Source organism: Anabrus simplex, chromosome 1, assembly GCF_040414725.1.
Source record: "Anabrus simplex isolate iqAnaSimp1 chromosome 1, ASM4041472v1, whole genome shotgun sequence".
NCBI classification, from domain to species: domain Eukaryota; kingdom Metazoa; phylum Arthropoda; class Insecta; order Orthoptera; family Tettigoniidae; genus Anabrus; species Anabrus simplex.
In genome coordinates, this window is record NC_090265.1 from 41,840,816 (window position 1) to 41,855,859 (window position 15,044).

Genomic DNA, 15,044 nt, shown 5'->3' on the forward strand with positions numbered 1-15,044 from the left:
TTAAAGTCCCCAGGAATTGGGCTACATGTTGGTCCGCGGGTTGTATTGGGTATTTCAACCAGCCCTGCGTACTGTACGGATCCCCTATCCCCACAAGGGCTGAGGTTATTGCCCATGTAGCTAAGATATTTGAGAGAGTATTGGAAGGAAGACTCTGGAGGAAGCTAAAAGGAGAAATGGAAGAATAGTATGGTTTTAGGAAAGACAGATCAACGTTTGACCTGATCTTTTAGTGCATAGCGTCCGAAAAATCGGATTTCGGACGTCTTAAAAATGAGAAAAAGTACGAATTTTATGCATGGTTTTAAGCCCACAGTACTTTCTTTCCCTTGAGAAAGGCTGTAGCTAACAGGAAACAAGAATACATTATTCTCAATTCTTAGCATTCATTGTTGAATCACATTTGTAGCCAGGATGGTGGCAGGACAAAAATAACTTTATACACTAATGGGTTAAGACATATGATGGAGAAAAGATGGGAGTTTGGAAAAGACTTAGCGATGACATTTATTGACAGTTGTTATGGGACACATTAAGGGAGAAACAAGTTAACAGAGTGGAAGTGCAAATGATAAAAGCTGTGTGCAAAAATTGTGCTAGTAGTGTGAAGACTAGTATAGGAAAAACAAAATGGTTTAAAGTTGAAACTGGTCTCCAACAGGGAAGTGTACTATCCCCTATACTATTCATCATAATCATGGATGAAATTCATAAGAACATTAAATAGAGATTGGGAAGAGAGGCAACAAAAGCCATGTTGTTTGCAGATGATGTAGTGATATGGGGTGAGGATGAAATAAAAATGCAAAAACAAGTAGATGTATGGAATCAAGAGATAGAAAAATTCGGGATGAAAGTAAGCACAGAGAAAATTAAAACAATAGTGATGACAAGGGTAAGGAAGGAAGGAAGGAAGGAAGGAAGGAAGGAAGGAAGGAAGGAAGGAAGGAAGGAAGGAAGGAAGGAAGGAAGGAAGGGGAAAGATAAAATTGAATGGTAAAATTTGGAAGTGGTTAAAAGTTTCAGGTACTTGGGAAGTGTGATCACAGAAGAATACAGCAAGCAAACAGCTTCTACCAGAGTGTAAGGGGTATTTTGTGGAACCAAGATGTCCCGAAGAAATGTAAGAAAGTATTATGTTCAACCTATTATAAACCCATATTAACCTATGCAGATGGATCGTGGACTGCAACAAAATGAGAGGAAAGTAGAATACAGGCAGCTGACAGATATGAAATTCCTAAGAGGTATCGAGGGCAAGACCAGAAAGGATAGAATTAGAAATGAAGTGATAAGGAAAAGGACAGGAATTTAGAAACTTCAAGACGGGATAGAAGGAACAAAGCTAAAGTGGTATGGGCATATGATGAGAATGGGGGAAGGGAGTGTGCCAAAAAAAAACTTTTTCAGAGAAATTAACAGGAAAGAGATCACGAGGTAGACCCCAAAAGAGATGGACAGATTCAGTGTGGGAGTGCATAGAGAAGAGAGGAGGAAAACCGGAAGATGTACTTAAAAAAGGAGAAGAGTGGTGGAGAGACAGGCAGCGATGGAGGCGCCTCATTCACAACCCGAAATGGGAAATGAAGATGATGATGATCTCGTATAGTCTGGGAAAATTAAGATCAGTTTCAATTAAAGGTACTGAACCTTGATATGGGTATTGCCCAGATGGCAGTTTCCCTATCAGGTGTTCACCTAGTCTTTTCTTAAAAGATTTCAAAGGAGTTGGAAATTTATTGAACGACTCCCTTAGTAAGTTATTCTGATCCCTTACTCCTCTTCCTGTAAACAAATATTTGTGCCAATTTGTCCTCTTGAATTCCAACTTTATCTTCATTTTATCTTTCGTACTTTAAAAAACTAATTCAAGCTTATTCTAGTATCATTCCATGCCATCTATCCACTGACAGCTCGGAGCATACCACTTAGTTGAGCACCTAGTCTCCTTACTCCCAGGTCTTCCCAGCCCAAAGTTTGCAACATTTTTGTACTCTTTTGCCAGAAAACACCCAGAACAAATTGTGATGATTTCCTTTGCATCTTTTCCTGTTCTTGTATCAAGTAGTCGTGGTGTAACAACTGCACCATACTCTATTTGGGGTCTTAAGAGTGATTTATACGCCTTCTCCTTTACATCTTTACTATAACACCTTAATACCCTGATAATCATATGAACCTTGTTAATGTAACTACCCAAATGAAGTTATGTTCTTATATTATTACCTAGATACTTACAGTGATCCCTATAAGGAGGACTTTCACTCCTTTCCCTGACATTGGCAATCACTTTGGTGAATTCTGTGGCAATCTCTTGCGAGATGGAAAAGTCTTTCAATACTAAATTCCAGCCCATTCTTGGATGATGTCTCCAAGTTTCACTCCGGCAACACAGTAATTAAAACTGAGAGTTATTTTCCTCTTGGTGAAACTTACAACCTGACTTTTCACTCCATTTACCATCATACCATTATCTGCTGTCCATCTTACAACATTGTTGAGGTCTTCCTGTAGTTCATGATCTTGTACTTTATTTTTTACTCTACACAGTATAACATCATCAGCAAAAGGCCTCATGTGTTTCCAGTTGTTTACTCATATCATTTATATAAGTAAGAAATAATAAACAGAATGACAAATATGATATTTAAATATCTTTGGGAGAAAAAGTCAACTACAACCTGGATTCAGAGGAAAGAAATAAAATAGGAGAAAAAGAAATCTAGAAAAGAGGTATTTTTAGAAATGAAGTGTTAAGTAGGGAAGGTTTCCAAGGCAACAGGGAAAAGAAACCAGGTCTAAGGAGAGAAAGAACAAACATAGAGAGAGGATGAAGGAGTATTGGGAAGAAAGGAAGAGGAAACATCGAAGTCTGAGAAACTGAGGTCCCTAATAATAATAATAATAATAATAATAATAATAATAATAATAATAATAATAATCGTATGGCCTCAGCTACCGTGTGCAGACATTTTGATTTGACGCTATCTGGCTGTCTGCTCATCAGTTTCGACGTTCCGTTTTACTCTAGGCCCACTAGATGGCAGACAGAGTAAACCGGATCTCTCTTGGGCGTCTATGGCTGAGATTTTAATTAATTTTGTCAGGTAAATACCAAATGTATCACCAGAGATCTTTTACATGCCGACATCGTACGACATGGAGTATTGAATGGACTTCTTTTCCGCCTGTCAAAAATCCAACTACCTCTGCCGGGTTTGAATCCGCTATCTTGGGATCCGGAGGTCGACACTCTACCACGGATCCACAGAGGCAGCTACTGAAGTCCCTAGCAGGCCATAATGAGAAGAGAAAGGTCTAATACTACTGCCTTGCAAGAACCCCCCTCTTAACCATTACAAGATCACTTACTCTTGATATCTAATAGTGCCATATGTGTTTTATGCTGTACTTCTTGTTGTTTTCTGAAAACTTGACTGATGTTAAGTAGTTCCCTTTCCTCTTGCCTTCTGTCATCTAATCCAGTGTTATCACCATGGTGGGTGTCCCGTGCAAGAACTAGTGCTTTGTGTGAATTAATTGTTCTAATCCCATATTGTATAACTAGCAGTTACCCGCGGCTTCGCTCGCGTGGATTTCGTAATTTGATAAAAGTAATAGTTCCTCGGTACTGTACTCAGACATTATTTAAAAATCCATAAAGTATAAAAACTCACCAAAAAATGAGTTTCATTTATCCCAGAAAGTCTTTGTAAACCATATTTGTGGTATTGCCTTTTGGACTAAGATGCGACATAGAACTGTACATGTGATAAACAGTCTTCTCTCAACTTAAAAAAAAAAAAAAAGTGTTTCTTTATTTTTAAAGGAGATTACAAATACTTATTTCCACGTCTGTAACATTTTCAGTTTTTGACATATAAGTTTCCCCATAAAAGTAATTCAACCCTTTTATCAGTCCTTCCCCCAACCCACCCCCACCTAACTGGATTTTCTGAAAACAAAAAAATTACATGTTTCTTTATTTTCAAAGCAGATCCCAAACACCAATATTCACGTCTCTAACATCTTCAGTTTTTGAGATGTACTTCGTAAGTATCCTTGTGAAAAAATATTTCAACTCTTTTTTCACATCTTTTCATCCCCGTTAAATACCTTTTCCAAAAACATAAAGAAATACACTTTCCTGTATTTTTAAAGGACTTTCCAAATACCAAGTTTCACGTCTGTAACATGTTATATTTTTTTACATATACTGTAGATATACTGGTACTCATATTAAAACTTCACCCTTTTTTCAATTCTTAAGTGGATTTTCCAAAAACAAATTTTCTTGTCTATAACATCTTAAGTTTTTCAGATATAAGTATTCTTAAGAAAAGAATTAAACTCTTTTTTCAGAATTCCCCCCCCAAAGTACGTGTTTCTTTATTTTTAAAGGAGATTCCAAATACCAGTTTTCATGTCTGTAACATCTTCCATTTTTGAGATATAAGTATCCTCATAAAAAGAATTCAACTTCTTTTTCAGCACCCCTCCACTCCTTTAAGCTGATTTCCCCTTCAAAAAGTGCATGTTTCTTCATTTTAAAAGGAGATTCCAAAACCAATTTTCACAACTGTAACCTTCAGTTTTTGATATATGAGTATCCCCATAGAAAGGTTTCAGAATTTTTCACTTCATTTCACCCTCCCCCTTAAGTGAATTTTCCGAGAACAAAAAAATACATGTTTCTTTAGTTTTACAGGAGATTCCAAATACCAATTTTCACATCTGCAACATCTTTAGTTTTTGCAATATAAGTATCCTCATACAAAGAATTCAACTATTCAATTCTTTCACCCCCCCCTCCTTTTAAGTGGATTTTCCCAAAACAAAAAGATACATATTTTTTTAGTTTTAAAGGTAACTCCAAATACCAATTTTCACGTCTGTAACATATTCAGTTTTGGGGATATCAATATGCTAATAAAAACAATTCAACTCCTTTTTGAGTCCTTAACCCCCCCCCCCCGAAGTGGTTTTTCCAAAAGCAAAAAAAAAAAATTTTTTAAAGAGATTAAAAATACCAATTTTTCACGCCTGTAACATGTTAAATTTTTGACATGTACTGTAGATATGCTAATTTTAAAAATGCACCCCCTTTTTCAGTTCTTCTTAAGTGGATTCTCCTAAAACAAATTGTTTCTTTACTTTTATGGTTGATTCCAAATACCAATTTTCATGTCTGTAACAGGTTACATTTCTGAGATGTACTTTATGTAAAGTCTTTTTTAAAAATGTATCCCCTTTGTCACTCCTGTTCACCTCCCATTAATTGGATTTTCCCAAAACAAAAAAAATGTGTGTTTATTTTTAAAGGAGTTTCCAAATACCAATTTTTATGTCTGTAAGTTTTTCAGATATAAGTGTCCTCATAAAAGGTATTCAACCTCTTTTTAACTTTTTTTCACCCCCCCCCCCCCCCCTTTAGAGGAATTTCTGGAAACAAAAAAAAGTGTTTTCTTATTTTTAAAGGAAATTCCACATACCAATTTTCACAGCTTTAAACTGTTACGTTTTTGAGATATAGATATACTCATTTTAAAAATTCACCCCACTTTTAAACCCCTTATCGATGGAATATCCAAAAATCCGTCCTTAGTAAGCACCTACATTGTAATATAAATGTATCCTCAAAATTTCATTACTTTTAGGTTTCCCTCGGCGTTGATGAATCAGTCAGTCAGGACGTTATTTTATATAGAGAGAGATTTATGTGAAAGTCGCATTTTCTTTTATGATATACACTGACTGACAGTGACAATGCAATACCAAGGAGGAGTGGTTCGAAAGGGATGAAAGTTGGGGAAAAAACAGAGACGGCACGGATGAATAATTGATGTTTATTTCAAACCGATATGCAGGTTACACAATGCGCACGGCATTGACTCAGTAGGATGCAGGACCACCGCGAGCGGCGATGCACGCAGAAACACGTCGAGGTACAGAGTCAATAAGAGTGCGGATGGTGTCCTGAGGGATGATTCTCCATTCTCTGTCAACCATTTGCCACAGTTGGTCGTCCGTACGAGGCTGGGGCAGAGTTTGCAAACGGCGTCCAATGAGATCCCACACGTGTTCGATTGGTGAGAGATCCGGAGAGTACGCTGGCCACGGAAGCATCTGTACACCTCGTAGAGCCTGTTGGGAGATGCGAGCAGTGTGTGGGCGGGCATTATCCTGCTGAAACAGAGCATTGGGCAGCCCCTGAAGGTACGGGAGTGCCACCGGCCGCAGCACATGCTGCACGTAGCGGTGGGCATTTAACGTGCCTTGAATACGCACTAGAGGTGACGTGGAATCATACGCAATAGCGCCCCAAACCATGATGCCACGTTGTCTAGCGGTAGGGCGCTCCACAGTTACTGCCGGATTTGACCTTTCTCCACGCCGACGCCACACTCGTCTGCGGTGACTATCACTGACAGAACAGAAGCGTGACTCATCGGAGAACACGACGTTCCGCCATTCCCTCATCCAAGTCGCTCTAGCCCGGCACCATGCCAGGCGTGCACGTCTATGCTGTGGAGTCAATGGTAGTCTTCTGAACGGACGCCGGGAGTGCAGGCCTCCTTTAACCAATCGACGGGAAATTGTTCTGGTCGATATTGGAACAGCCAGGGTGTCTTGCACATGCTGAAGAATGGCGGTTGACGTGGCGTGCGGGGCTGCCACCGCTTGGCGGCGGATGCGCCGATCCTCGCGTGCTGACGTCACTCGGGCTGCGCCTGGACCCCTCGCACGTGCCACATGTCCCTGCGCCAACCATCTTCGCCACAGGCGCTGCACCGTGGACACATCCCTATGGGTATCGGCTGCGATTTGACGAAGCGACCAACCTGCCCTTCTCAGCCCGATCACCATACCCCTCGTAAAGTCGTCTGTCTGCTGGAAATGCCTCCGTTGACGGCGGCCTGGCATTCTTAGCTATACACGTGTCCTGTGGCACACGACAACACGTTCTACAATGACTGTCGGCTGAGAAATCACGGTACGAAGTGGGCCATTCGCCAACGCCGTGTCCCATTTATCGTTCGCTACGTGCGCAGCACAGCGGCGCATTTCACATCATGAGCATACCTCAGTGACGTCAGTCTACCCTGCAATTGGCATAAAGTTCTGACCACTCCTTCTTGGTGCTGCATTTGCTCTGTCAGTCAGTGTATTAATAAACTTTGTTGGAGAGTTATTAGCCCTTACTCTGCACGTTGATAAGTATTGAAAAGGAACAGACAAATAAAAGTGAGGTCATATAGAGAAAGCTAGGAACACTAATAGAAATACATAATAGGATAAGCACAAAGACAGGTCAGCAACAGAAGAGGAAACAAGGACAATCTCCACATCTTCATACAATGCTGTTTTCAAACAGGGTGTCTCTCTCATCATCAAAACCAATCCTTCTGTTTCTTCTCAGCCTCAACGAGCTCATTTCTGCTTCTCGGCTTCATCAGGAGGGCAAAAATCAAAACTCATTAAGTGGCCTTCTTGGTACAGGAAGTGTAGGATAAGAAGAAAACCAGATAAAAATTGGAACAGGGAAGATACAAGAAGAAAAAAGTGAAATACTGCTCTTCTGTCCTTGTCCTTGTGAGTACACTTGTATCCATCTTTATCTTCCTTTATCCCAGAGCCTCTCAAACGCCCAAAATCTCACCTGTGTAAACCGAGGCGCAGAGGTTCTGTGCACCATGCGTGGGTGTGACTTGGCTAAGCTCAGCTCGGATGGTGGAGCGCTGCAGAGCGAGTTAGGAAGAGGGGAAACAGGCGGAGGGAGCGAGACAGGCGTAGGGAAAAAGAGAGAGAGAGAGCTATTGCTCAAAATCGAGGAGTGGGTGATCTGCACTGTGGTCAACCTAGCGAAGTCCTCTAATGCACCTTGTATCGCGCAATGCACCCTGAGAGGCCCTGCTTTATCCTATCTTTATCCAGCTTTTATTCTTATCCTATACTTTCCACATTGTCTGGCTACATGTCCAAGTGTTCAGTGTCTTGGCCTTTGGTTCTAGGAGCTCCAGATTCTATTCCTGGTTGGGTCAAGGAATCTTAAACAGTTAATGCACTTGGCTTGGGGACTGAGTGTGTGTGCTGTCCACTACATTATCAACCACCACACAAACAACAATTTCCTATATATGGCAGACCCTCTTCAGGATAGAAATAACCACACAAAATTTTAAATTATTACTTCTCACATCAAGACCAGATATCTGTCATATTGGCCTCTCAGTGAGTATTGATGCCCATCCGCCCCATGAATCTGGGAACCAGATATGAGCTCGTTGGGGGCTGAGAAAGAGTGGATGTAGAAGAACTGGAATTAATACAGAGAGATCCAATCTGTTTGAAGACGGCATTTTATGAAGATGTGCAGATTATCGTTGTAGTTTTATGATTTTGTGTTTATACATTTCCTTTTCTCTTGCTCCCTCTTCCAATGCTGGTCTGTCATTATGTACCTTTCTGTAAATGACTTAATTTTACCTGTATAGTTGATATACATTTCCTTTTCTCTTGCTCCCTCTTCCAATGCTGGTCTGTTATTATGTACCTTTCTGTAAATGACTTAATTTTACCTGTATAGTTGAGGAGATCACGGACATTAAACTAAAAAAGGAAATAATGCTTTATCATTAGTGTGATGTTCCAGCTGGCTGTTGACATGATGTATAACAATAAGAGGAACTAATTCTTTAAGGGTCTCCATTGGTCAGTGAAGTCCTCTGTTCTTTGAAGAGAGAGATTATTGTGTCCCTCTTCGTTGTTCTTAGTCAGTGAATGCTTATAATGTACTACTTCATTATTCATTTTTAGTTAGTGTAGTTGATGATTGCATGAGGTAAAATATGTTGCTAGAATTATTTAGTTGCTTACCAACTTATATCTGCATTTTGGCTTATTGTGTGTTGCTATGCTGTAGTAAATTGCAAGTTTAGATTTCATTGCTAAAGCTGTTCTGTCCTGAGCATTATGCATCCTATCTTATGATAATGCACTCTATGTTTTGGAAAGTACAACTACTACAGTATTGCTTTTGTTATAAGTGAGGATATATAGCAAAAACAATAGATTATTTTCATGTTGCCTCCATCAACTGAAAAAATAGTAGGTAATACAATGTTGCTCATTTAATACAGCAACGTCATAACTCCCTGTTTTGAGTTGTGGACACCAATTAAAAGTGCATGCAAGAACCAATAAAATGGTATACATAACTCAAAACAGGCTGTTCTTGAGTTATGACGTTCTTGTATTAAATGAGTGATGTATTGCTGTTGGTTAAATCCATTTTCTCTCACTGTTCAGGTGCTACGACTGATAATCTACCTCCTGGTGTGCTGTATCGAGTAAAAGCCACGTACAAGTACACACGTGAAGATGTTGATGAGCTGTCCTTTGATGTCGGTGAAATCATCAGAGTTGTAGAGTATGATGATCCTGAGGAACAGGTATGGCACTGATGATCTATGGTTCTTTATTCTGCAGTTCTATTAAAGTCTTAACTCATTAAAAAACTAATTAGATGATATATCCTGATATAAGAATCTAATAAGTCTATCTTCTGCACAGTAGCTATGTGTCATGATGAATATTCAACAAAATGTTAATAGTTGGGGGCGTATAATTCTGCCTTCAGAGCAGTTATTTATAGTCCTGTGAAAGTTAATCAGAACATTACAATAACATATACAATTTTTCCCATATATTCATCTATTGCATATGTTTTAATCCCTTGATGCTGACCTCCATATGTCATATAGAGCTCCTTTTCTTCCCATGCTGCCAACCTCCATATGTGGTATAGATCTCTGTAGGCCTAAAATTATTTTGTTCTAGCTTGTATTTAACACTATCAAGACAGGAGTGGTATATTTGTGAACATGCATGAATCATCCCAAGTCAGTGTTTCTTTTTCTTTTTTAGAGAGACAGAAATAGTCTCATCTCTTTTTACTTAACTATGTATACTGTAGACTTAACTCATCGCTGCATTCTGGCTGATGCTTGGTTCACTTTGTGATGTTTCCATACGTAGGTTTATAGGAAAGGAAATTATTATAATTATATATACATTGTATCTCATAAGCTGGTTAGATGGAAGACAGGTCCAAATGGCCCTAATCTTTTCATTGATTTGCATATTGATATAATCAGGTCAGAATTCAGTTTTATTTTCCTAATAAAATTTCATCAAGTCTTTGCTATTGTGTGCATAGCTTTAGCATTCTAGTGCATTGTAGTGGATGTGGGACTGATTAAATTTTCAAGTTTATATAATTAGAACCTTCTGTAGGCTCCAGTCAATATGTATTTTGACCTTATTCAGGGATTCCTATAAGTCTATCAATGCCTTGAAACATTTTACAACTTGTAATTGCTCAGCTTGCTTTCGGTATGAGATGTGACATTGCATGTTACAAAAGAAGGCAGGGCACAGTTTGAATGTAAGTGAAGTAATCAAAGTTTTGAATAAATCAGAGAATAATTGGATTACACCATACTTTTGAGTCTCTACTCGTAAACGTTTGAAACTAATTTCAGCCACATTTTAGTAACAGTGAATTTTTAAATAGGCCTCCCACATTTTCATAGTGCTCACACCAGAATTGCCTCCATGTGCTGGGTGATGCGGTACATGAATGGTCTGCTTCACTGAAGGGTAATTGGCTAAAATGCCCTCCTTTTGTTTTCTAAATTGGAATAGATCTACAGGCTTTGATCTCATACTTTTAAGTTCATCATCATGATACCTCACTCTGGTTAGAGAGTCTGTCTATCATGTGTGTTTTTGTTGAACATATAAGTTTTACAAACAGCCCATATGTTTTCTAAGGGAATAATGCCAGGGAAACTCCCTGACCACAAACATTTTGTCATTGAAGGATTTCTTTACTTTCATCAGAGTGTGGCAAGGATCCAAGTGTTGCTAAACAATTTCTGTTGTCATCTGGGAACTTTTTGTACAGCTCATGAAGAACATTCCTTTGCTAAATGAGGAAATTATAGACTCCCTCAGCCCTGCAAACATAGGACCAACAGGGTTGGTAAATAATAAGAATTGAATGAGAGATGTCAGACAGGGAAGATAACAGAGGGTTGCCTGGCACAAATTAGCAGAACCATTGCTCAACTTAGCTTAGGGTCCTGTGGTTGCCACAAGAAGTTATGAAATCTTGAGGGGATATCTAAGTATGAACAATCTTCTTTGTTATACTTGTGTTTTATATTACAGAAACAGCTTCTAAGGAAACTTCTAAGTTGTTATTTCTTCACACTCTGAAGTTTTGAAACTTTGTTCCTTGATCTTTAGGCTACTCTCTGCCTCAGAGAGCTTGAGACTCAACATAAACGCAGGTTAACCACCTGTGTAGAGTGCTACCAATTTTTTTCTTCTAAACATTCATTACCTCATGTTGCACTGCATTGCACACAACATTAAACTACACTTAATAAGATTCCTATTACAAAATAAACCTAACAAAAATATATTCTTTAACACCAATTTTCATTAGTTTCATGGAGACTCCAAAAAATGCACTCAAGCCGATCAGTTACAACTGAGCCACTCTTGAGAAAATGTTGTATGATAGGACAACTGTGAAAAAATACTAAATATATTCCAACTAACGAAATGTTACAACAATAATTTAAAATATTATATAAACACATCCCATAAATCCTCCTTGGGTGTAGGTCTATCTTGCTTGTTGCTTGTTGTTTTAAGGGGCCTAACATCGAAGGTCATCGGCCCTAGGTCTATCTTGTTACAAATACTATTGTATGTATATTTATTGCTACATGCTGTCTGATTGTCTGTCTGAACAGGAGGAAGGATGGCTAATGGGAGTAAAAGAAAACTCGAATGAGAAAGGCATGTTCCCTGCTAATTTCACACGGCCTCTGTGAGATCTACCAATGAAGAAATCGTAATGTCCAGGGATCAAGATCACCACGACTCTTCAGCTCTCTTCTGAGTCTTCAAGCAACCTTAACAATAAGGCTCTGAAGGATTGTTTTCATGTCTCCTTTTACTTGCCACAAAGTAAGAGTACTTTGTGCTCAGTGAAATGCAGTTAGTTGGAGAGGTTTTGGTTTAGTTGTGATGTGATAGTGAGAGGCAGTCCTCAGTGCTGAAGAGTACAAGGACGAAGCGGATGTGTCGTACCCTGTTAAAAAGCTTTTTTTATTTGTTTGATTGGCTTAATCAAAATAATAGGAAACCACTCCCATTTTTTGGAAGTCTGTTCCTTTTGTCATGAAGAGAAGGAAGAAATTCGTACAAGATTTGCAGGCTTCATATGCTGACAAAAAGTTTGGTGCACTGCACGAGCTGATGGTATCTTTGCCTGACCTTTTGAAGTGCCTTTACATAGCTATAAAAGATAAAATCACCAATATCTAAAAATAACATAGCATTTGTAGACCAGATTAGCCAAAATTTTTAGTTACTATATTTGTCTGTTGTGATTGAGCCTGGGTTTCTATTGAAACCTGTTTCTCCTTTCCAACAAGTCACTCTTTTATTTCCAAAAGAAATATTACTTAAAATGCTTGATCAGAGCAATGTGAATTGACTAAAACAGCTAAATCTGTACTTTTGTTTGTGTGTTGTAAATTTACCTCATGATAAATTCAGTTTTAGCAGTCACTGTAAATGTTTGGAAGTTCATAATATAAGAGATTGATGATATATTAAATATATAATGAACAACATACATCAAATGGCACCAACTTTTCATGTTCACTGCCATTATCATGTCTAGTTTTGTGACAGTCCTTCATTGTAACGGTTTTTCAGTACAGCATATGCATTTGCCCTGCTCTGAGATTATATTCCATTTGATTACTGCCATGATGTAATATTTGCTAAGTTTCTCCATTCATACATCCTCTTTATACTGTATGTTGACTGCTATTACTGAATTTATGTGTACATATCTTGATGTCTTACTGTTCATGAATGGTAATAAGCTTTAAAAGAGAATATTATTATTGTTGTACTGCTGGGTAAATTTCAAGCTATGACTTCAAATTTCTAAATAAAATAAAATTTATAATATGTTCCATCATTTTTGAGGCATTACTAAGCGTCCTCTGATGGGACTAAAAGAATACCAGAGAACTTTCACATTGCAGGCCTAATGTATTTTAGTATTGGTGGGGAACAAAATTATCTACTTTTGATGGAATATTATGGACAGAGTTTGACTTGAAAGAATGATACTGTTAGTAGAATGTTGTAACTTAATTTTTATATAATATTTAGTGATCCTATTCTTATTTCATATTGACCCATGTTAACATACATGGTTAGAAATAGAATGAGAATTTGAGCTGGCCTACATGCTTACCAGAGATCATCCTTCTTGGAAGGGATTTTATTTTCTCTACAATTAGACAAAATTTATGATCCTAAAATGTTCATCATGTTATTAAGGGTAGGACTTGGAAGACCTACTGAACTTTGGTTTATTCATTCATGTGCAGAGGCTGGTAATCCACCTGTGCAGTAAGTATTACTCATCAGACCAGTATGATGACAACAGATTTATAATAATTAACAGTTGATAAATAATAATTTAATGTAATTATAATTGAGGTGTCGCGTTACTTCATTAAACTTTGGCGTGTGCGTGTGTGAAGAAGGTTAGTTGACCAAGTCATGTATGTGAATTTTACCACCTTAGAGATCTGATATTGTATTATTTCTTGACTATGGAATGTTTGCCTTTTATTTTGTAAAAACTACAGGACATAAGCATATAAAAACATTTCTGTTTTGTTTTTCTTACCTTTCAGTTACAGTTGTAGGTAGCACCTTGTTAAGTAATGCATTTTGTCTACAAGAATTATTGTTAAATCTCTATCAGAATAAATTTATTTTTTATTTTTTGTTATCATATATATATATATTAAGCAATAACATGTGATCATACATGCCACCAATTGTGTTATAGCTGAATGGTGTCTTCCTCAATATACTGTAAACTTGCTCAGAAGATCATGAAGATACTAGACCTTGTTATGTCAAGGGATTACAGTTTCTTGATGATTTACTGGTTTTCACTTTTTTCCTTTTCTAATTGCACAGATATCAAATTATTAGCTGCCATAGTTTTGTAAATAGTATTTCTTAGCCAGAAGACTGAAGCTCCTCCCTAAATGTCTGTTTATGCTGTGTAACATAAAAACTTTCCAGTCTGTCAACAAATTTCAATATAAATTATAACACTATAAACATGATGGTTGAATACTTATACAATCATTATTTGTTAATATTTGTTCATATTATCACCTAACTCTCTGATTTAAAAGTTTACTTAACATAAACAATACTGTACATATATATACATGATTTAAGTGATTTGATAGATTCTGAGGATGTTCTTGTAGAACAAAACATGTCATTCTTTGTATAATAGTGTGTATTTTTACAGGTATGTTTATAGTGTTATAATTTACATTTAAATTTTGTGTTTAACAGACTGGAAAGTTTTTATATTACCTTGTACTAAGTCGACACTTCCTTCTTAACAGTTTATGCTGTGTAAATGATCAATCTTACGTGTTCAAAGTATTTGAAAGGATGTAATAATTTTAAAAACTTATTGTTTTTGATATTATCATGATTGTTGCTTTTTTAGCAGTACTGATTGCCCAACTGTACTGTGTTGAGGACTGAATTTAGGGTACACAGATCACAGTTTAAGAGACTACGGTTGTGCAGCAAATGGTTACAGAAATCATGGTTCCAAGGTACCTGGAAGAAACTGCAATCAGTTTTTGTGATCTTTGCCATTGAAACTGTCGGGGCTCAGTTTCTCTCATGTGTCTCTCTGTAGGATCAGACATCCCCTAGCAGATATGATAGTATATATATTTGTACATTCAATTTTATATAGCAATCTATAAATTTGTAATGACAAATCTTCAAGCAGTAGTTCAAAATAACTTAACATTTATGGCTTAACAGTATACTAACACTGCAGTTCAACTGACAACTCTCCTACTATATCACTAGTAGCGATGATACCACCTGTC

General features: G+C 37.6%; 1 protein-coding gene across 2 annotated transcripts in view; it reads left to right on the forward strand.

The window, feature by feature from the left end:
* Amph (amphiphysin) overlaps window positions 1-13,905 on the forward strand; it is a 319,372-nt gene extending 305,467 nt beyond the window's left edge. For both annotated transcript variants that reach the window (XM_067156011.2, XM_067156012.2), the window contains 2 exons: window positions 9,310-9,452; window positions 11,829-13,905. In XM_067156011.2, coding sequence (XP_067012112.2) covers window positions 9,310-9,452; window positions 11,829-11,909 — 224 coding nt within the window. In that variant the 3' untranslated portion in view covers window positions 11,910-13,905. The remainder of the gene's footprint in view (window positions 1-9,309; window positions 9,453-11,828) is intronic.
* Window positions 13,906-15,044: the final 1,139 nt, after the last annotated feature.